The sequence below is a fragment of the Helicoverpa armigera genome, chromosome 8, assembly GCF_030705265.1.
Source record: "Helicoverpa armigera isolate CAAS_96S chromosome 8, ASM3070526v1, whole genome shotgun sequence".
Lineage (NCBI taxonomy): Eukaryota > Metazoa > Arthropoda > Insecta > Lepidoptera > Noctuidae > Helicoverpa > Helicoverpa armigera.
The window spans coordinates 2,892,866-2,916,105 of record NC_087127.1 but is presented as its reverse complement, the minus strand read 5'-3'; the positions used below and the strand labels follow the sequence as shown (position 1 = coordinate 2,916,105).

Below are 23,240 nucleotides of genomic sequence, written 5' to 3'. Positions count from 1 at the left end.
GTTTTCAGGACACACACGACCCGTTATGGAATACCAGTGGAACGATTACGGCGATATCAACACTGGTATCCCACTTCTGACACCACTGTTACGGAGTGGGTCGGAAAATGGTTTTAAAAAAAAAAACTATTTAATTGGCTAAAATAAAAATGTATTGAAAAATAATTAGAATCACAAGAAAATAGAAAGAAAGTTACCCGACGGAAGTCCAATCCAAAACTGAAGAAATATTATTATCGCTAATTAAAATAACATCGGTTTCCTATTGCATTGACGTCAATGCAATGGGAAACTCAGCAATTTAATTTTATATTGGTAACAGGGGTTATTTCGATATAACAGTACCCTGACTCCTAAACTAGGTGTAGACCTGTAACTTAGAAGTCAGTGATTCTCCGTAAAAAAGTCATGTCATATTAATAAGAGGACATTTCAGAAATACCAAATTAACAAAATAGTGTGACTAGACTATATAAACAGAAAAAAAAAATGAATGAAAGAATTAAATAACTAGGCCAATGTGCAATGTAAATACGAAAACAAGGTGGTGAGTGTGTGTGAGTGTATGTGTATGTGTAGAAAGTGTGTGTGTAGTACTGTGTAAATGTAGCTATAGGTAACTAAGTCATGCGAGACTATGAACAGATACCCTGCAGAAGATCCTCAGTCTCTTCATAATTCAAAGTTTGAAGGTAGTCTGTAATTAAAGTTTTGCACTGACGTTTAAGGCATGGATAGATTTTAATTCTTTTGTTTAGTAGGTTATATATTATAGTGCTAATCACATAGTATTGACGTTTGGCAAAAGCAGTTCTGTGGCGTACGGGAGGAAAAACATTATGCTTGATGCGGCCAGTAGGTTCCTCAGGGGGACGCGTTGAATGCTTACGCAAGGTACACAGGAGCACAAATAGTTGTCTGACAGTGAGAACCTTGCAGTCAGAGTAGAGCTGTACAGTGGAATACCTTCGTGGACGAGAAAACATTACTTTCAGGACAGCTCTCTGGGCTCTCTCAAGGCGAATAAATACATTTTGCGTGGCACCACCCCAAGATACCTCTATAGAAGTTGCAGTCAGATTTGTCGTCTTTGTTCTTGTACAAGGAGCACACCCGAGAGACTCGAAACTCATCAGGTACTCGCTCCTCATTCCACATCTTTGCAAAAAGTTTCCAAATGGTCTCGTGCAATTCCGCCCCCCTATATTTCAGCTACTCTCCAGGAACATTATCAATGCCGACCGCTTTTTTGTTCTGTTGTTGTTGAACGGCGACGATGACCTCACGCAGAGTCAGTGGATCATCTAGCTGTTTGACAGTGGGCAGTGTTGCCATCGAGCAGATGAACGACATGTCCATGGCTCTATCGACATTGAGCAAGTCGTTGAAATGCTCTGCCCATCTCTTCAGTACGTCCTGCTTGTTGGTCAGTAGCTGTGTGCCGTCATGAGATCTTAAGGGCACTTTTGTGCGACCTCTTGTGGTTTTACCGACCAGTTTGCAAACCTCATCATAAAACGCACCTAGCTGTTTCGTGTCAGAGAGCCACTGCATACGTTCGGCCTTTTGACGCCACCACTTGTCTTTTATTTCCCGTACATATCTCCGCAACTCGGCTCCACTTTGCCTAACACGCTCCGCTTGTTGATCGTCTCTAAATTGACGTAGTATGGAGCGGTGTTTCATCAAACCAGTCTTCGTGTCTACCAGGTTTGACACTCAGTGTCTGCGAAGCAGTAGCGATTAATCCGGTCGAGAGGGTATGCCAGTTAGCTACAGAATCAATATTCTCAACGTCTATTAGCTGGATCGCATCACTAATTGCCTGTACATAGTTGTCGCGTACCTCCAAACTTTGAAATTTTCCAAGTCTAGGCACTTAGGCTTCACTCCATGAGATCTGCGAGGAGGATATAAACGAAGCATCGGTGGTCCGTGGAGCACATTGCATCATCAATCAGGTGCCAATGCTTCGATCTCGGATGCATCCAGGTAGTTTTATATTTAGCCGGGAGTCTGAACATGGTGTTGGTGATGGCCAGTTCGAATTCGACACAGAGAGATAGCAGGAGTTGTCCATTACTATTTACATATGTTACCAACACCATGTCTTCCCAAGACCTTTGGCCAAGCTTTAAAGTCACGTCCGACTCGCGCATTAAAGTCTCCCATCAGAAGTATCTGTTCCCTTTGGGGAATTTTTGATAGGGTTCGCGTAACTTCTTCGTAAAACTTGGCCTTGGTTTAATCATCCTGGTCAAGCATTGGCGCATAAACACTGATGATATTAAGATGGTTGCCATTATCGAGGTGTAGGCGCACCGTGGTGACGCGGTCCGAGATGTGGATAGGACACTCCTCTAATTTAGCTGCTATATGGTTGCTGATCGCGAATCCTACCCCGGATCTTCTAGGCTCTGAGGACGGAGTATCTTTCCAAAAGAAAGTATATCCGCCCAAGCGCTCCAATCTCTCCCCCTCGTCTACCAAGTGAGTCTCACTAAGCGCAGCGATGTGCAAACCGTAGCGTCGGAGTTCTCTCGATACGAGAGCGGTTTTACGAGGAGGACACAGGCTACTTTCGCGATCAAGGAGGGTCCGCACATTCCACACTGCAAAGGTCATGTTATTAATTTTATCAGGTTTTCGTCTGAGATTATTATGTATCTTTCGACCACGAGTTATTGATGCAGAGACAGCCGCGGTTACTCTCTCTCTTTATTATGGGTTAAGCCTTTTTTGGGACACCTTTTCTAGTCCCCTCCCCGGATTAGGGGAAGCAGGGCCTCTCCAAATAGAGCTGCTTCGTCACCCAGTGAGCTACCGAATTGTGTTAACCCAGTGCAGTGCAAAGCGACCATCTACCCTAGGTCGCCTGCGTGTAGACATCTGACAAAGCCAAGTTGGCATCACAACCGGACCTCTCTACCTCTGCCCATCGCCGCTGGGCTAAATTGGAGTTCATTTGGCATAGCAAGTCAATTGCGCAGGAGATATTAAAGTGCACGAAACGTAGCAACCACAGTGTGTGCGCATACACAGGTGGACTCTTATCTCTACCTCCCTGTATCCAATGGAACGGTAAACCGCTACAATTGGAGAAAGGTAGAGACGTCCCTAGGCGTTAGCATGGCCTCTAACGCGAACCATGAGCCATGAGAAGGGCTGTGCCTGGCCGGGATCGCCAGTGGATCTTAGCAGGAGGCATCTGCTTGGGATTTGAGATGAGGGAGAGGAGGGTAGGATACTGCTGCCACGGAACGGAGAGGAGTATGACAAAAGAAGCTCGAGTAGTCCGGGGTCGCGTACCCGTAGCGATTCAGAAACTGTCAGCGGACAGCCAACAGTCAGAATCACCCTCTGGACACGACCCGGTTAAATTCATTACCTTCTTAAAATTAGTTTGTATAATAATAGTTTGCATATAATTGAAATTAATCAATTAATTCCTAGTCCAACTTGCATTGTATAACTTTCTCAGAGTCAACCCTTAAAATATTGTAAGCACTACATACCAAATGTAATACCCACTATGTTTTAAAAAGAGTAACCATGGTGTTTCTTGCCCGTTCTTCTCCATAGGAAGCTAATTTTGGAATGGGCAACTAGAATCAACCTTATTTATAACAAGCTGCTGCCCGCGACTTCGTCTGCGTGGGCAATATAGAATTTACAATTTCGATTATTTAATCGTTCATTGCTCAACCCCCGTGGGTGATAGCGTGATAATATATAGCCTATGTGTTAAACCGGCCCTCAGGTAATAGTCATGCAAAATTTGATTTAAATCCATGCAGTACTTTTTGAGTTTATCCGGGACAAACATACAGACAAACAGATAAACAGACATACAGACAAAAATTCTAAAAGAATCGATTATGGATCACCCCCCAAGTATTCTTTTAAAAAAATATTCAATGTACAGTTTTGACTTTCCTATCATTTTATTATAAACTCTTTTGCAAAAAAAGCGGGCGCCTATGCAAAATCTTAGTTTTAAGGACTTTACGTGTGTTTCAAAGAGTTTTTAATGATTATAGTATGTTACTAGCTTCAAAAAAGTTAGCCAAGTACGCGTGAGAGTGTATTCTAAATTTGAATTTTGTACAATTGCTAAGAAATTGGTTAAACCTTGTTTTGGCCCAATTCCTGGTAGAAAATTCGTCGGTGTTTTGAAAAGTTTTTGATGCGATTTTTAGAAAACTGATAATGCAGTTTTAATTAACGATTAATGTACCTTTTGTTAGATCAGAACATTTTTGAAAAACTATGCGTATTTGATAAAATTTTCACCTGTTCTAAAAATGGTCTATACCGATGATTGGTGGCAATGTCAAGAGTTTCGATATTTTTGTGTAAAGCGTTCTATTGTTTAGATATTATACCCACGTGGTTTAAAATATCGCTTTTTCATAAATAAACAATATTTAGAGGAATATCAGTTCTTTGAGCTGTAACAAAACCAATTTAAAGTAAGCAGTGCCGATCACAACTCGTCTCCCATCAGACTTTGACATTAAAAAAATACCAAATTTTGTGTTAAATGTTAAATTAACCTTATGAAAAATGATGATTAGGGTTAAAGCTATTTAAAAAGTAGAATTATTGCTGCGTTAAAGCTCTCGACAACTCCATAGGTGTCGGCTTACTAAATGATGATTTAGCTAAAATGGAGTCAAGAATTCAAAATTATTGGCCAGTCGTATGTTTGTTAAGAAATGAGCAGATAGCCAATTTATTGTTTCGATTTAAGCAGGAAAGTGCTGTAGATACCAGGAAACCTCGGTGCAAGTAAGTTTATTTAATAAAATGTCCGTGGGATGAAAATACGCTATTTAAACGCTCAGACCCATAGATTTTCAGAGGTCTATGGGGTTTCCCAAGAGACGAGGTTGTTTAAAAATCAGTGATTACGAGACCTTAAGACCTCGTGCTCACAGTCTATGCGTTATTTTCTGTATTTTGTAGAATTTCAAGATTTTTCAAAATGTCAAAGTCTGATAGGAGACGAGTTGTGATCGGCACTGCTTACTTTAAATTGGTTTTGTTACAGCTCAAAGAACTTATATTCCTCTAAATAGTGTTTATTTATGATAAAGCGATATTTTAAACCGCGTGGGTACAATAGCTAAACAATAGAACGCTTTGCACAAAAATACCGAAACTCTTAACATTGCCATCAATCATCGGTATAGACTATTTAGAACAGGTGAACATTTTATCAAATACGCATAGTTTTTCAAAAATGTACTGATCTAACAAAAAGGTACATTAATCATTGATTAAAACTGCATTATCAGTTTTCTAAAAATCGCTTCAAAAACTTTTCAAGACAGCGACAAACTTTCTACAAGGAATAAGTCCAAAACAAGGTTTAACCGATTTCGTAGCAATTGTGCAAAATTCAAATTTAGAATACACTCTCACGCATGCTTGGCTAACCCTATTGATGATAGTAACATAGGTACTATAATCATTAAAACCCTATAAAATACACGTAAAGTCCTTAAAATTAAGATTTCGCATAGGTGCCCGCTTTTTTGACTTTTTGACGTTCATAAGTGCTTGTAAAGGCCTAAATGAAATAAATGATTTGATTTGATTTGATACTTGCAAATTCGAAGGAATAACTACCTTATGACCCCGCATTAATATACCACTTTCGTAAGATAACTGAGTTCGACAAGTGAAAAATGGTTGTAACTCAGCGTCACTAACCTTCCTAGGCCACCCGTTTGACACATACTACAAAAAAGTTAGACGCCTGTTTAGCTAGTGCTTAAAAAAAGTGTAACCACAAAACTGCGTTTAAGGGTTGTTTAGAGATAGACACGCCTTAAATCTGGTTTAAATTTAAACACCCGAACACCCTAGTTTTGAAACTGTTTAACCTCAACATTTATGTGTCAGAGCCACTCACTGTTTCATTTTGTTTGGTGTTCAGTAGGATTTCGTGCATAATGGATTTTGTGGATTCTATCGACTTCATTGACGAAATGGATGTTGAGGTCATGGAGAGTATTCGTGACAACAATGTACCCCGTGTGAGGATTAATCCGTTCGAACAGTACGACGACGATCAATTCAAAAAAAAAGTATAGATTCAGCAAAGCTTTTGCTAGGAAGATAGTGGATCTAATAGTAGATGATCTTCCAAGCGATCCTCGTGGTAATACCATATTACCAGAAATACAAGTAGTCTGTGCTTTACGCCATTGGGCTCGTCATCAGGTAAGATTGGTTAAATCATAACTTTTGTTAATAAGTAACAGTAGGATATCCACTGACCAAATACTTACCTACCTATGCTATAAATTAGTGGTTACGTTTCAGATCCAAGATGACAGTGGGGACATGCAAGGCATCTCTCAACAATCGATAAGCAAAATTGCGAGAAATGTCGCGGAAGCGTTGGCGAAAAAGCCCATTAGTTTATCAATATGCCGACAACATTAGAGGCACAACAGGAGACCATGAGAGGATTTAGAAGCATATGTGACTTCCCCACAGTCATTGGAGCCATAGACTGTACTCACATAAAAATAAGAAGAGTGGGTGGAGATATGAGTGAAGCCTATGTGAATCGCAAGGGTTATTACTCCATCAATGTCCAAGTTGTCTACGATTCAAAATTGAAAATCAGAGACATAGTTGCACGGTGGAGGGGAAGCGCCCATGATTCCCGCATATTCAATGAAAGCACATTGAAGGCGAGGTTCGAACGTGGTGAGTTTCATGGACGACTACTAGGAGACAGTGGCTATGCGTGTACACCATATCTCTTTACGCCAGTGCTTACTCCGAGCAATGATAGAGAGGAGTCTTACAACAGAGCCCATATAAGAACAAGGAATACAATCGAAAGGAACAATAAATTCTAGTTGCTGGAGTATGATACAGGTTGGTTATGGGATGTCTAGGGATATTATATGGTACTTTTAGTCCCACACTTTCCACAAGTTTCATGCAGTCTAATTTATTATTTAATAATTTGAAGAGAAACAAAAGATCTTGCATCAGACGACGGTCACGTAGGGAATCCATTTTATAGCACTGGATACGCTGTTCATAGGGACACCGAGGAGATATTTCACCAGATGTATAAGCGAGGTGCTTTGTGAAAGCCCTTTGAATGCGTTCAACTCTTTGCGACTGTACAGCATAGAACGGGTTCCATACCACGCTGGCAAATTATACGATATGATCGTCAAAGCTCAAGATCACAGACTCAAGAGACTTACAGTAAGGGGTGCCGTAATAAGACAACAATTTATTAATCAACATTTTAATTAGCTACTATATTAATTTACTTAATAATAATTGCACTTATGCACTTACAATTATGGACGAAGTTATCCTTACGAATAACTACCGGAGATATATCGTGAAAGACGGGACGGTTGACATATGTCGGGCATGTCACCATCCGGGTGAGTCTATCAGACATATTATATCTGGTTGTTCTCGTTTGGCTAATGGTGAATATTTGCACAGACATAACCAAGTGGCCAAGATTATCCACCAGCAGCTTGCTCTGCAATACAACCTTGTAGACCTTGAGGTACCGTACTACAGGTATGCGCCCGACCCAGTTCTCGAAAAGGACCATATCACGTTGTACTGGGATCGATCTATCATCACTGACAGGACTATTGTAGCCAATAAGCCTGATATTGTGGTGATAGATCGATTAGCGCGCCGCGCGATGATAGTCGATGTCGCCGTTCCGCATGACGAGAACCTTGTGAAAGCTGAGAAAGAGAAACAAATAAAGTATCTCGACTTAGCGCACGAGGTTGTCGCCATGTGGAGTGTCGACACGGCTGTTGTTGTGCCGATTGTCGTTACGGCCAATGGTTTAATAGCCAAGAGCCTCGACGAACACCTCAGGAGGCTCTCGTTGGGCGGCTGGATCAAGGGACTGATTCAGAAGGCAGTACTCCTTGATACGGCACGTATTGTGAGGAGGTTTCTGTCTCTGGGACCCTAACCACCGGTACCTTGGACCCTGTGCCCGATATCGGTGGCAACCTATTTTTAACCCCCGACGCAAAAACGACGGGGTGTTATAAGTTTGACGTGTCTGTGTGTGTGTGTGTGTATGTGTGTGTGTGTGTGTGTGTGTATGTGGCATCGTAGCTCCCAAACGGATAATCCGATTGTAATGCGGTTTTTTTTGTTCAAAAGGTATGTCAGTCGGGAGTGTTCTTAGCTATGTTGGGTGGAAATCGGTTCAGGTCTTCAAGGTCATCAGCTCGTTTGCTAGATGTGATAGGAATGTTACACGCTCAGTTTACTTGCAAGTATATGTGGGATCTGAAATTTGAAACACTAATGTCTTTTGGAACCACTGAGCTGGTCTGCTGTTAGGGCACGAAGGTAGGAGACGTAACCCTGAACTGCCTTTTAGTAAACCCATCGAGTTTGGGCTCGTTGAATTTGTCTTGACGAGTTCTCTTCATGTTTCTGATTGACGAGAACCTGATGCTGGAAATGGGATGTGGCGGATGAAACCCTGGAAGGCCGGAATGAAACGGATAAACCGATTTATATTTTTTTGCTGAAAATCTAGAATGTCCAAAGGTTAATCTTTATTGTTTCTCAATCTGTGCAATTCTCCCAGAGCCAGTTTGTTAGGATTGTTAAACAGCTTCCTTTGGCCGAAATCGCATATAGCGACCCCATCTTAAGATAAAATAAATTAAATGAAATAAGGAAAAATTAAGGAGCTCCTTTAAAAAGCATGAAATAAAATTAAATTATAAATTTAAAAAAACCCCCGACCCAAAAAAAGTACGCAATAATTATGACAAAAGGTTAAAAACGCTAAACCCTATAAAAAGCAAAAAATAACTTTTAACACTACGTAAACTAAATTTTGACGTGTCGGGGGACCGCTTTTTACCTTCATAAATACTTACATAAATCAAATGATACCTACCTAATACAACATTCGTTTTAAAAAAAAAACACGTATCTAAAGTAATGAATTAGAGCGGTCCCCCGACACGACAAAATTTAGTTTACGTAGTGTTAAAAGTTATTTTTTGCTTTTTATAGGGTTTAGCGTTTTTAACCTTTTGTCATAATTATTGCGTACTTTTTTTGGGTCGGGGGTTTTTTTAAATTTATAATTTAATTTTATTTATATTTTTAAATGTTTTTTATTTTTATATTTAATATTTAAAAATGTAAATCATATGTTAGAAAATAAATAAATGACAAAAACACATTGCACTTAGAATATAGATGCTTGAATAAAAGTTATTCTTTAAGTTTTTTTTTAATAGTTCTATTTCTATTTTCCCTATCTCCATCCTATGTTTTAATTCCTGGGGGGCTAACTCTTGCCTGTGGTATTTCATCTTAAGTTTGTGCTCTTCTATCATCATTTCCATGGCTTGCTTTTTTTGATTTTAAGATTGCTGTTGAGCAGCGCGGTCTTGCAGGTACTGTAACAAAAGCGATATTATGTTATATGTTATAATGTGCAAAAAAACATTAGTGTAAATATTTAAGACATACATTTTTAGTCTAAATATCATATTAAAAATTATTTAAGTACTTACATGTTTTTTTTTACTTGGGGCTTTGTTATTCTGTAAGAATAATCATGTTTTAATTAATGGTAGTTGTGAAGATGATCAAATAAGGACTCATTATGAAATAAGTACAAATTTTAGTAGGTAGGTACTAAATACCTCTTTGTTGTGTACATCAGCAGTTACTGTAACAGTTTCACCTTCTTCTAATATATCAAAATCCTGTAAATAATTGCATCATTATAGTTCGGCCGCTCAGAGAATGCGTTTCTGACACATCGCGATTGAACTGACGACGTAACTTTGTAATGGCGTTGCAGTACGATAAAAATATTTTTGCTGGTTGTTTATCGTTTTAACAATTGTTGAGCATTAAAACAACATTATTATATCAATAATAATCAATAAATGTTGTAATTTTGTGCCAAATTGAGTGTCAAATAACTTGGTAAACAATATTTTTCTAAATCTATACTGCGCTATTACAAGGTTATGTCAGCGCTTTATATTTGTAGTGCTGTGCTAAAAATAACAGGCAAGTATCGTAATCTGTTCTGGTTGATGGTTCTTATACAGTTATACTTATAATATAAAATAATACGTTTTGTTTTTCTTTTTAAGAATTTGAAAATAATGGACTATAGGATAACTTTTATGAAATATAAAAATAAAACTATGATCAAACTGAACGCGCGAAAGAAAGTAGCATTTTTATATTTAGGTTGAAAATGGTAACCCCAAATGGCATCATGGGCCGTCATTTTGTGACGCTAAATAGTCATTTGTTGTCGTTTCGTGCGCTAAGACTAAGTGCCCTGCCTCATTAGGACGCCAATGGCGACGTCGCCGGCTACGTATCCAAGCAGTTAGTATTGAAATGTATGGAACCTAACTCACTTGGCGACGGTTTGGTAACGTCGCCAAATTGGAGGCGTGGCCACGAGCTACAGTTCCCTATGTGGCTTCTGGCTACCGTGGCAACTTGGCGACGTGGCCACAGTAGCCACTATAATGTACACGGTAAAGCGCACCTCCCTCACACAGTCGCCAATGTGGTCGCCAGTCAGCTTGCAATTTCTTGAGCGACGACGTAAACAATTGACTGTCGAGACGCCATGGCCACTCGACTTGGCGACATTTGGATGCCAGAAGTAGCCAGACCTGTGCCGCTGGCGACGTCGCCATGGCCTCCCAGTGAGGTAGAGCTCTAAAAACCTGATTTTGGAAGATTTTGACCGAGATATCAGGATTGATTCTGTTATTGATAATACCTAATATACACGTAATATACACGTAGGCGAAGATGATGATGAAGACACCACCTCCTCAAGCGAATCGGAGTCTGATTAACATTCTGTACGCACATTCAATTCAATGTACTTACTTTATTGCATAGAAATACAGATTGTAACTTTGTAACAAAGAATAAATAAAACGATTTTATTATATGAATATTACCTTTTTTTGGTTTCCACTTAAATAACTAAAATATAAATTTAAATGATTCCGCCAATTTAAAACGAAAATAATCTTAAAATAATGCGGCGGTTTATTTTGGGGGAACGGTAACGAACTTAGTGTTATGTTGTGCCCATCACTAGTCGTGACTAACTGATAGGTGTCAGGAACGCATTCTCTGAACGGCCGAACTATAGCTTATTTAATTTTGTAATCATTACAAATATTAAGTACATATTCATGAATCCAAATGATTTTACCTCATCTAAGTCTTGCAAAGTGCTATCGCGTCTGTGTATAGTATTGTTACCACCATTGACAAGAGGTCCAACCTGGAAGTGACATACATATTTATAATTAGTACATTTCATTTTGTAGTTAAAACAACTACAAACTCCTTTCGTTTACTACTACTTTGATTACATCGATCTAGTCTATCTAATAACTGAAGAAAATAACACGTATTTACAGCTTGTGGAACTGAATCAGAATCAAAAATGTTTTCGTCAATAACAAAATCCGTTGGACAAAACTGTCTTCTGGTGAGGGAGAAGGTGGTCGCTGCCCGCCACCAGTAGCATGTACTCTTCGGTATTGTGACACACTTTTTTTTGCGGCTATCTTAGATCGCCTCCAGAAACCTTTTAACTGAACTACTTCTCTGGGTTTCCCAGTTAGCTCTTTGGGTCTGCAGCAAAAGTAACATTGTTACAGATATGTAATTAGAACAAAAGTTAATTCATGTATGTGTGGGGGAATAGTTGTTAAGCCTTTACAAACTATTGATATAAAAGCCGCCCCTAAAACAACCCATTGACCGTATTATATCATTAAACTTGTTTCAGTATATCTTACTTGTTTTGGATGTTCAACCATTCCATTTTTTTTCTATTAGTATTAGTTTTATCCGTTAATTTATTTTCGACAGTAGGTGCGGAGTCCCGCATTAATTCGAGGAGCAGATCCTAAAATGGAGAAGCAGATGTATTACGAAACATTTCGACAACAAATTACCGGGTACCTGTCTATTAAAAAATAATTCTTACCCTTTATTCCTGGGTCCAGTTTTCACCACGTATGCGTGTATTTGTGTTGTTTTTAGTTTCTTCCATGTTTTCCAAATAATTTGCGTACTATAGCAGAATTATTTCTATAATTCGAAACGAAATCAAACAGAAAAACTGTTGAAAATTATGACAAAATTGATATTAGAGAACGTTCCATTGTTCCATTCGACACCACTGGACTTTACCGTTTCTTCTGTTCCTAAACGGCTTTGCCTTTCTTATAGTGATGTTTATATTTTAATTACATTCATTACAAAACAAAAAACTAAGCCTATTGAAGTATTAAATCAAATCAAATCAATTTATTTATTCAAATACATATTTGATATTAAATGTGTTCACAATTTTAATAAAATTAGTACCACCAAAATCTGCCTCAGAAGGCGTATGAATGTAATGTCAGGTATGAAAATTTAAAACATATAAAATTTGCCCACCACAGAAAAGTATGAAAGGACTTGTAAGCTATCTGTATGTAATGGACTGGATGAACGAATGTTTTGCTCTGTTACCAAAAGCAAAATAAAATGAATGTGATTGACGTTGTCTACGTGTTGTGTAGTGAGATATGAGTGAGATACGCGTTAAACATGGTTCTGTGGTAACGAAAATTAAACACCTACTTAATACGTGTCTACCGCTTTAGAGAGAGTTTAGCTAAACTCGTGTAAGATCATTGTTTAAAGTTTTTTGTAGTAAGACCGTTACCGTCTTACCATAAAAAACTTTTAAACGTCAGTTTAAGACTTGTCTAAAAACATGTCAGATTACGTTGACGTTGACATATATTATGGTTCATTTTGCAGCCACAATTTTTTTAGATAAGTGTTAAACAGGTGTTTAAGTTTTTGTAGTAAGGCCATTAATGTTTAATAATAGTCAGGTTATTAGAGTCGCGAGCCGTTTCTCGTTGCAAATCGTTTAATAATGACACAGGGAGATCGCCGTTTACCACGAAATTCAGTGAGCGAAGCTGCGCGATCCTCGAATTCTGTGAACTCGTCCGCTGCACATAGAGGTATTTTATCGATCCAGCAGGCCAAAAAGCGCTTACATAGAGAGCTGTAGATTTTTACATTTGTTGTTTTGAATTTGTTTATATTTCTTCAAAAAACAGATTTAGAAATCGTCGTAAGTCGTCGTCGTCGTTTAAAAGATAAAAATATAAACGTAAAATACACTTATTCTTAAAGTATGCAGTTTGGGGTCTAGATTTTCACGTTTACACAAACCTTGTAAGTGTCTGCAACATGTTGCCAAGTATCAATGATGTTCCGTTAGTAATTAAAAAGTTATAGGATAATTTACCATGAACAGATCACTGTTTACAAAGCAGTCGAATATCATGACATTCTAAAAGAATTGCATGGTTAAATGTATGCCAATAATTTGTTTAATCACTCAACTATTCAGTTGCAAAATTTCATGTCATTAAAGTCAGTAATTAAAGAAAGACAATTACATATAATACTGACTAAGCATCGAAAAACTACAAAATGCGATCAAGTTTGGATAGGTACAAAAAAGTGGCCGTGGTGCCATATATACTGAAAATCACCAACTGTTTGATTTACATACAATTATTCCTTACATACAATTTTCGTTTTCTTTCTCACTGCATGATTGTGTCATTACTTAAATATTCTATTTCTAATGTTGATTTGATTGATCTCTTTAGTTATTATCTTAGTCTAACTAAAATGAATACACAAATTATATAATATATACATACATATATATATGTTACAGCCAAAGTGATTAAATATATATTATACATAATGACTGGTCATTGTATATAATACCCAAATTAACTAGACAGTGTGATAGATTAATCACTTTATCTGGATCCAATTCATAATAGCTGGTCAAAGTTAGCCAAAGTAATAAATATGGTATAATCGTCTGACTACTTACTAATTCTTAGAAACGGCTCAAGTTATTATCGACTCTTTTTATGATAAATCATCAAATGATTCCTCCCACTGTGGGAGAGCAGCGTGAGGGACTCAGAGAGCGTGAGCGTGAACGTGCAGCGTGAGGTCAGACTGTTAGTGGCTTAAACCACGCGTTGAACAATGCGCGCCACCGAGGCGGGTCCGTGTCTCCCAGGAGACGGAAGGCCGATAAGGCACCCGAACTCATCGCACAGGCCCACGTCTACGGTGGCTGGGAGTCGTCTCTCGTCCACACAGAAGGAGACGATGGCATCCCAGTACCTCTCGCCCCGGAGCTTGGCTTGAACCAGGGCGCGAGAGGTCGCCGCTGCCGACTGCCTCGACGAGGACACGGCGGTGCCCTTCCCGAGCAGGTCACACTCCGGGCCGTCCGTACAGTGGCCCGAGCCACACTTCAAAGGGGACTTTTCGCTACTATTATGGGGTGCCCTGCACTGTGCTAACTAGCTTTTTTCGAATTATATTAAGGTCAGCTACCAGGCACTTTAGTTCATCATCATCATCTCAGCCATAGGACGTCCACTGCTGAACATAGGCCTCCCCCTTAGATCTCCACAGATACCTGTTGGAGGCGACCTGCATCCAGCGTCTTCCGTCTTTAGTTAGTTAACATGAAATAATAATCTTTACCTACTGTTTTATTAAATTATCTAAGTCTATGGAGATATTATATAAAATTGCTAGTTAATGTGATTAATTCTGTGTCAATTTTCACTTTATCCAAATATTATTATAATATTATTTATAATATCTACTCATATTATAAATAATAGCTAGATAATATGTATAATATGCGGACTTATTACTTTGGCTGTAACATATATACCACTATCTATTTACATATAAACAACATCACTACACTAACATGCATACTACCTTAACAGTTGGTCGGGTAAAATTATCGATAGTCGATGGTCGGCAGTTTATCGACCTAGCCCTCAGCACTAACACCTATGCAATCGCGGTGCGCGAGCGCACTCACACGTACGCCAGTCAGGATCAAGCCTCGACGCGGAGCGTACGCTTGTCGCTGTAATATTGCTAACAGATTGTATGCTTTCCCTATTGTGCCTTCTGTTGATCTGCATGTAAATTATACGCTGTGGAATAGTGAGTGGATATTTATTCAAGCGACCAACCAACTCGCTCACACAACCAAACAACTATATTTTTTATATTATTTTTGGGAGTACGAAGGATGAAATATCATAGGAAGACAAAGCGACATAGATTATCTACGGCGGAACGCCGTCTGACAAACCTAGAATTAATGAAATGAAAATTGTCATTGTATTTTTTCTAATTTTCTCCTAATGTACGCTATGGAATCAAAGAAAAAATTATATATGTTCTGTATTTACTTATGACACGTAAATTTAATATAAGTATAAGAATTGGTAAGTATAAGTAATACAGATCGATCGCGCGAGTCAAGCGTACACACTTACACACGCGACGTAATCCTCTAGGAAGGCTGGAAACGCTATAAGGAATTGCGCTGTACATTCTTAGAATTGTGACTGTTAAATGCGAAACTGTAATCTGCTGCATAAATATGACAGATGCGTTGGGCGAAATTCAAACTACTTCATTCTAATTAATAATATAAACGTCGACAAAATATCCCTTGCGTTTCTTTATATTTCCGATACTTTACAAAAAAAATGTTGAGATCTTTAAAGCGTATTAAATTAGAACTATGTTTTAGACAGCCGTTTCTGGTATGGCACTATAGTGATGTAATCCTTGTCGGTCTCACAGACATGGAAATGCCACTTGGATTCGCTTCTTTGCTTCGAAAATTAACAAAAGACGAATGCAAACCCCTTAGCTTTGTCCCCAGACATCTGAAAAAAATAATATAAAATAATATAACTGTAACGGATCTTATATATCCCATACACATTCCTATGGCAGGTAGGATAAATTATAGCCTATGTTACTCGGGAAGAGTGTAGCTTTCCAACAGTGAAAGAATTTTTCAAATAGTTTCGTAGCCTTTATTTGGAGTACAATAATAAAAAAAAATCCATCTATTATATTAGAACTAGCTTTCGCCCGCGGTTTCACCCGCGTCCCGTAGCCGGATGGTGACAAAAAGAAAAACCTTCTCCCTGGTCCAAGTTACCTCTCCTCTAATTTTTAGCCAAATCGGTCAAGCCGTTTTCATGTCATGTCGTGACAACGGAAAGCAGGTTTCATTTTCATATATTATAGATAGACTAGCTTTCGCCCGCGCTTTCACCCGCGTCCCGTAGCCGGATATAGATAGATACATATTTTCATGCTTCTTATTTTAAAATACATAAATTAGAATTAGCTATACCTGTAGTTAAAGGGTAAGTATATAAATAACATATCCCACTTACCGTTGACTTTCCTCCAATACTTTCTTCTTGCAAACGAATATTATAAATATTGATACTCCTATAAGGATGTTGTAATAGTCTGTTATTTGCCACAGCAGTTTGATGTCAGGGTACATGAAACTTATTACTTCTAGCACCCAATTTAAGCCCATCACCACATACAGCTTGGAGTAGAGGATTAATCTGCAATGATAAATATTAGAATGTCTTAAAGTATGCTACCACATGAATCGGTCGATAATAAGGTTAAGAAGTGGCTCGTGGCTAAGTAATAGCCTCCGTGACCCATCATTATTAAAATATTCAAGTTCTTCTGTGTTTCGGAAGGCACATGAAATGCGTTGCTTCCAGTTATTATTTGTGCCAGAAAGTCTGATCATCTGCCTTCTCAATGGATATCGGTTTGTCTGTTCCACCTAGGTGCGAATAGGTTTGGCAGATAGCGCCAAACCTATTCGCACCTAGGTGGAACAGGTAGGTAGGTAGGTTTGGTAGGTTTGGTAGGTTTAAACATGAAAATGGAGGCGTTGACTCCATTTTCATGTTTAATATGAGTTATTTTGCTCATAAGCAGAAAAATATCCTAATATAAGGTAAATTATAAATACTAACTGGTTCTTCAGTTGACGATGTTTCTGCTGACTGCCTGCAGCCGCCGTATCCAGCACATTCGTCCGTCGATTGTGGGCCAGAAAGCCCCACAAGGTCAATACGAAGAACAGCCAATTGCAGAAGTTCAGTATCAGCAAAGGGTAATACAGGTACAGGAGCTTGACGCCACCTATGAGAATATAGGGTTATAAGATCAACATCATCATCATATCAAATAAATCCTGAACGCTGAACCTAGGTTTCCCGTCGTCGTGGTGGCCTAGTGGGCAAAGAACCAACCTCTCGAGTATGAGGGCGCGGGTTCGATTCCAGGTCAGGCAAGTACCAATGCAACTTTTCTAAGTTTGTATGTACTTTCTAAGTATATCTTAGACACCAATGCCTGTGTTTCGGTTGGCACGTTAAACTGTAGGTTCCCGGCTGTCATTAAACATCTTTGGCAGTCGTTACGGGTAGTCAGAAGCCAGTAAGTCTGACACCAGTCTAATCAAGGGGTATCAGGTTGCCCGGGTGACTGGGTTGAGAAGGTCAGATAGGCAGTCGCTTCTTGTAAAGCACTGGTACTCAGCTGAATCCGATTAGATTGGAAGCCGACCCCAACATAGTTGGGAAAAGGCTCGGAGGATGGCTGAACCTAGGTTTCCCGGTCTTGGGCAGCCCGCATCGATCCACTGCCCGATACCTTCTTCAAATATATACCAAGAGAGAACTTAAAGCACAAGAGTGATTGCGCGATGGTATACTTTGATTGCGAATATGGTTCATATACATGGATTATTAAATACTAGCTCCGCTAGCAGTTAATTCAGCTCATATTATTGAAGTTTTTAGGGTCCCTTGGTACCCAAAGGTTTTATTGATCCTTCCGTGATTAATGAGCCTTCGCTGACCGACTATCACAAGTGTACATCTACATATCTCAAGAGCCGTTTTAAGCGATAAAGCCACTGCCGTGTCGCGTAGTGCGGGATTGCAGATTTTACCAATGCATGCAATTTATATAGATCACGCCTGGCACAACACACAGGCAGGGAAAAATCTGCCTTCCTGGCTACGCGACGCATCTTATTTGGATTTCTGTATATATCGGGTGTGTCGTACCTAATCACATTTAGGTACTTTATGATATTCTATGGCGAATTGTAAAAGAAAATATCTAATCCATTCAGTGGTTTCGCCACAGAAGTCATTTTTCGTTTTCATAATTACAACATCATGTGTAAAGCAGAGATAAAGTCATGTGCAAAGGAGTATCGACTGTTTTGACCAGTTGACAGCTGTCAGTTTTCGATGGAGAATTTTTATTGTTTGTAATGACTGACTCTTATTGTTGTTCTACTTCTCGCAAATTTTTATTCTATTTACTTGGTTTGAAAAATTCATTTACGTATTTAAATTAATGTGATTAGGTACGACACACCCGATTTAAATTTGAATTATTTCAACTTACCTAAAAGAAAACAACCCCTATCGGGTACACCCGGTGTGACGAACCATGGGTAGTCACTCATGTCTACTGAGTTTACTACCACGAAAAAGATAGTCGTACAAAGTGGGACTCCCCAAGCATATAGACTGTACTTCAGAAACCGGGAGAGCTTCTTTCTTCTCGAAAACGTTGACATCTGCGTCGGGCGTCTGGAAGTTTTAATTCATGTAGGTATTTCATTGTAATCAATCTTATTAATTAAACAGGCCGGAACGTTCAGGACTTTCCTTTTTTGCGCCTTTAAATAAAATGTTTTTTTTTTCTTTTGTTTTTATACAGTTTCATTCAACTATTATTGTCAGGACAAGCCACGGTGTATATAAATGACTTGCGGAGACATGATAACAGCAAAATCTCCTGACAAAGTAGTCTTTCGGGGACTAGGAACGTTACCAGCTCCGGCCTCACACGCCTTATGAACTCGCCCTTTCTTTTTAAACTAAATCACCAAAAAAACCCTTTCTTTTTAAAATCAATGAAGGCATATTCAATATATAAAAGTATATTAAAAATATTACCTCACACCCCACCATATATCAAAGGACATGACGTTCATCCAACAGAACGACGCCAGGAAGAAGTAATAGATGCCCAGCGCTGGAATACACAATTCAAAATATACGTCAAGTAACTCAGAATAGCGGTCACTCCCTTTAGTTAATCTATCTACGAACTTGCCTAATAGAGATAGAAAGCAAGACAACAGATTAATAGAAAATTGGGAACGGCCGTTTATGAAATACTCCTATTCCTTGCTAAACTATATCCGTCGTACCACAAAAACTTTTAAACGTCACGTGACAGATTACTTATGACATTGAAATAAGGTCCATTTTGCAGCCACACTTTTTTTAGACAAGTGTCCGACAGATGTTTATGTTTTTGTAGTAAGACCATAGGTATTTATTCTAGCTATGCAACGCGATTCCATCAGCTTTCCGAAGGAACTCCCTCCCACAGTCAAATGAAAAGTTGTCTATGTTCAGTCGCGGGCTCTAAACTACATGTTTATTAAAACGCCATGGCGACAGATTGATAAAGTTATTTTTGCATTTATAATGTAAGGATTAAAATCCTATCTATCTAATAAAATTAGAAATAATTAGATTTTTGCAAATGGCGATTACTTACTCAACATTAGGCATTTTTCTTTAGTAGACGGATTCATTTGAAGATCGATTAACAGCGCGAAAGCTAAGAACAAACTGCTGATGTAAGACATGAGCACCAAACCCGATAAGTTTCGGAGCCGCTTCAGCAAACTGTATACTATCAACACCAGCATCATGAAGAAACAGGATATCATCATAGCCACTGGAAGGAAAAAGATAACATAAAATCCATAATTTTTGTTTATGTTTATTTTATTTACAATCGTACAACTACGTATGATTGTATGTACATATCTATATTACAAATTAAATCTACATACATATTTACAAAAATAATAAAAGAAGGGGAAAAATTAAAACTATGTGTCGAAGAACTCATCCGCATCGCTGTCACCGGTGATCGTGCCCAAAAGGCTGGCTGCATTGCCACGCTGAATGGCAATGCATATTCTTTGACCGAAGTTTAAACCAGCCTTTTGGTCAAGAGTGGACTCCACTAATCGCTTCGTAGTTTCTTGATAAAATCTGTGGGCACTCGAGCCCTATGGTCCCGAGGTTTTAACCCTAAACGGCTCAAACATGTTATTGGCGTTTCAGCTTCGGCTGCAGCGACTGCACCGATACAACTTGCCGTACTGGGAAGGTGCAAGGGTGTCGACGCAGGTTGCGTCTCACACCAAAGACCTTCCCATCTTCCAAGGTATTGGAAAAACAATTAGCAAAGTGGGGGCGGGTTTCTAAGCAACAGCCGCACGAGTCGATCAATATGAGTTTATAAAACGCTTAATGCAGTAGGTCAGAGGGTGAGTGCCCATATTTTCATGACGAGTTCCTTTGTGATTCTCAAGGCGTTTGCTGACGTTGTCGCAGTATAAAGTCTAAACTCATAAATACCATACAATATATAGGGTGACTGGTAATTAGTGACCGATACTTGAACTTAGTCCAGTCCAGCGGGTTGAGGAGGTCAGATAGGCAGTCGCTTCTTGTAAAGCACTGGTACTCAGCTGAATCCAGTTAGACTGGAAGCCGACTCCAACATGATTAGGAAAATGATGATGACTTGAACCAGTAATATTGCTAATGATCACAAGCAACTTTCATCAACAGAAACTTTTTTATTCTCGTCGGGAGAAGGCACCAGTGCAAGGTCCGGTTTCAGCCAGTAGTTAAACTTATGAGAGAGTGTCTAAATAAATTAGTTAAGTGTGAAAGTTTTTTATAATCATTAATATTATCCCTTATTCAAGTAACGGTCACTAATTACCAGTCAGCCTATATAACGGGCCATTGGCAGATAGCTTAACTTAAAATCTAATTTTTATAGCTTTTCGGTCTTACCGTAGGCTTTGCTTTCCAGGTTTCCTTGGTTATCATTTATGGGTAATACTACTCTATACTCTGGAACTGTCGTTTTATTAGTTTTAGGATCAAGACTGTAATCAATGCAGTAGTCCTTGACATTTATATACGTGTAGCGATCGTAGGCGTTTGGCAACTCCATGATAAGAACTCCAGTCTGGAAATAAAGGATATAGTAATTACGATAAAGTCACTTTTCACATACTTCAAGTGACCCAAGGGTTGGTGGTTATTTTGGTCAAAACTTAAGCATAACCATCCAACGTGGTCTTACCAAGGAGAATTTTGGTGCCCATGTAACTGGGTTGAAGAGGTCAGATACGCAGTCGCTTCGTGTAAAACATTTCTCTACTGTATCCGGTTAGACAGGAAACCGAACCCAACATCGTTGGGAAAAGGCTAGGCAGATGATGATGATAGTTTAGTTAATAAATGGTACATACCTACCAAGAATGTCCATTTTATGAAGATGAAATTGTTAAAGTATCAAATAATATCAAACTATATTTTCTGAATCACGTTTGTGGCTTCTTTGATTCGTCATTCTCGTTCTTATATACAATTATACATATTTAAGCCAGGCCGTAACTTCACTGCAGTAGCTGAATGTGTTTCATTTTGTATACCTACCTAAATTCTTTCAAAAACTGTAGGTATATTAACTTAAACTAATGCCTACTTAAATTACATTATTCATCGTTAGAATATATATATGTACATATATGTTATCGTAGTAAATGCAATGATATTTAGGACGGTGATTGAGGGAACTCTGGATATGTATCTCAATTGCAAGAAAAACCCGGGGATATATGAACTTGTTCAACTTATTTTGTTTATTTATTTATTTGTAACTTAACTGTAAAAGCATTATTAGCAACAATCGACTAGTTGTTTACGAATTTATTGAAACCTACATGTTATATTGTGGTCAATTCGTTACCCAATATGGGTGTAATATTGCGCCATACATTCATTTAGTAAAGAGGAAATACTTTTTGTTTCTTTTTACCCTAATTGATCCGAAACTACACTCTCTCCGAGTAACACAGGCTATATTTTATCTCGGTACGGGCAGGACTTCCCACGGGATGCGGGTGAAACCACGGAATACGGCTAATTGCCGATAAATGACAATTGTCTACTGGTCAAGGCTGAGTAATTAAAGTGATTCATCATCATCATCATCAGCCTATCGCAGTCCACTGCTGGACATAGGCCTCTCCAAGTGCACGCCACTGAGATCGATTTTCGGCTTATCAAAGTGATTACTAAATATTATTCAGACAGTTAATGCAACTCTTTGGTTTTAGAATTCATTGTGATTATAATGATAATTGCAATCATGTCACCTCAGAACGGATGATGTTGGGACTCAATGTTACCGACATGAACGGGTCCTTCAACGAATGCTCGTTGAAGAAGCGGTTCTTGGGCCCTTGAAAAAAGTCTTTCATCAGGTGATAATGAGGTGCGCGTCTTTAAGTGCTGGGTCATGCTCATTGCTCATCTTGATGTTACTCTATACTTGTTTTGGCATAGGTACTCAGGTGGACTCAGACGGAACTAGACGGTCTGGACGGAAAAGTCCGTAAATTCATCAGTAATGAGTTTCTACATCTCACGAAAGTGTGGCGGGCGAGGCTTTTAAAACGCCAAAACCAACCTAAAATCCATTCCTTTTAAAAAAGTTTATGGTTTTACTCAGTCTTTTGATCGTTTCGAAGCATCAGACACTTTAGTTCCTTTGTCTGAGAAGCAACAAAATATGTTTCATTTCATTGTCTCTTTCGTTGAAAGTCCTTTTAAATAGGAACATACAAAATTGTTGCCGCTTTGTTTGAATAAGAAAAAAGAGTTCTGAAAACATACCTCAGTAATATAAGTCTTGAAATTCAGCCGCTCTACATTGACAGTGCCCTTTTTGAACGTATCATTGTCAAATCTGTTTGGAATTATACGAAATACATCTTCCACGGACTTCCCTATGTGGTTTTTATTTTCGTCGTACACTTTGATTTGAGAAAATCTCATATTGGTCTTGTATTCAATTTGCTTACATATTTTTCTTGGGCCCAAATATTGGTCTGAATCACAACATTTATTCACATATTTCTCTTTATCACATAAAACTGTCGACGTGACCGCTAACAAAATTAAACACTGTTGGTACATTTTATTCGTTTATTTGTCGAGAATTAATTGAAATATTATGACATATTGTATGAAGAGTACAAGCGATCAAACTGTAATGAGGTATATGTAGTAATATAT

General features: G+C 38.6%; 1 protein-coding gene across 1 annotated transcript; it reads right to left on the bottom strand.

Moving 5' to 3' along the window:
- Window positions 1-15,362: 15,362 nt before the first annotated feature.
- LOC110383704 (G-protein coupled receptor Mth2) lies at window positions 15,363-23,240 on the bottom strand. The gene is made up of 8 exons (XM_064035874.1): window positions 22,839-23,240; window positions 20,946-21,123; window positions 19,624-19,806; window positions 19,011-19,089; window positions 18,454-18,641; window positions 17,004-17,172; window positions 16,392-16,574; window positions 15,363-15,869 (listed from the first exon to the last, which is right to left on the bottom strand). Exons 1-8 carry the CDS (start codon window positions 23,139-23,141, stop codon window positions 15,752-15,754), a joined length of 1,401 nt encoding a protein of 466 aa, XP_063891944.1. The 5' UTR covers window positions 23,142-23,240; the 3' UTR covers window positions 15,363-15,751.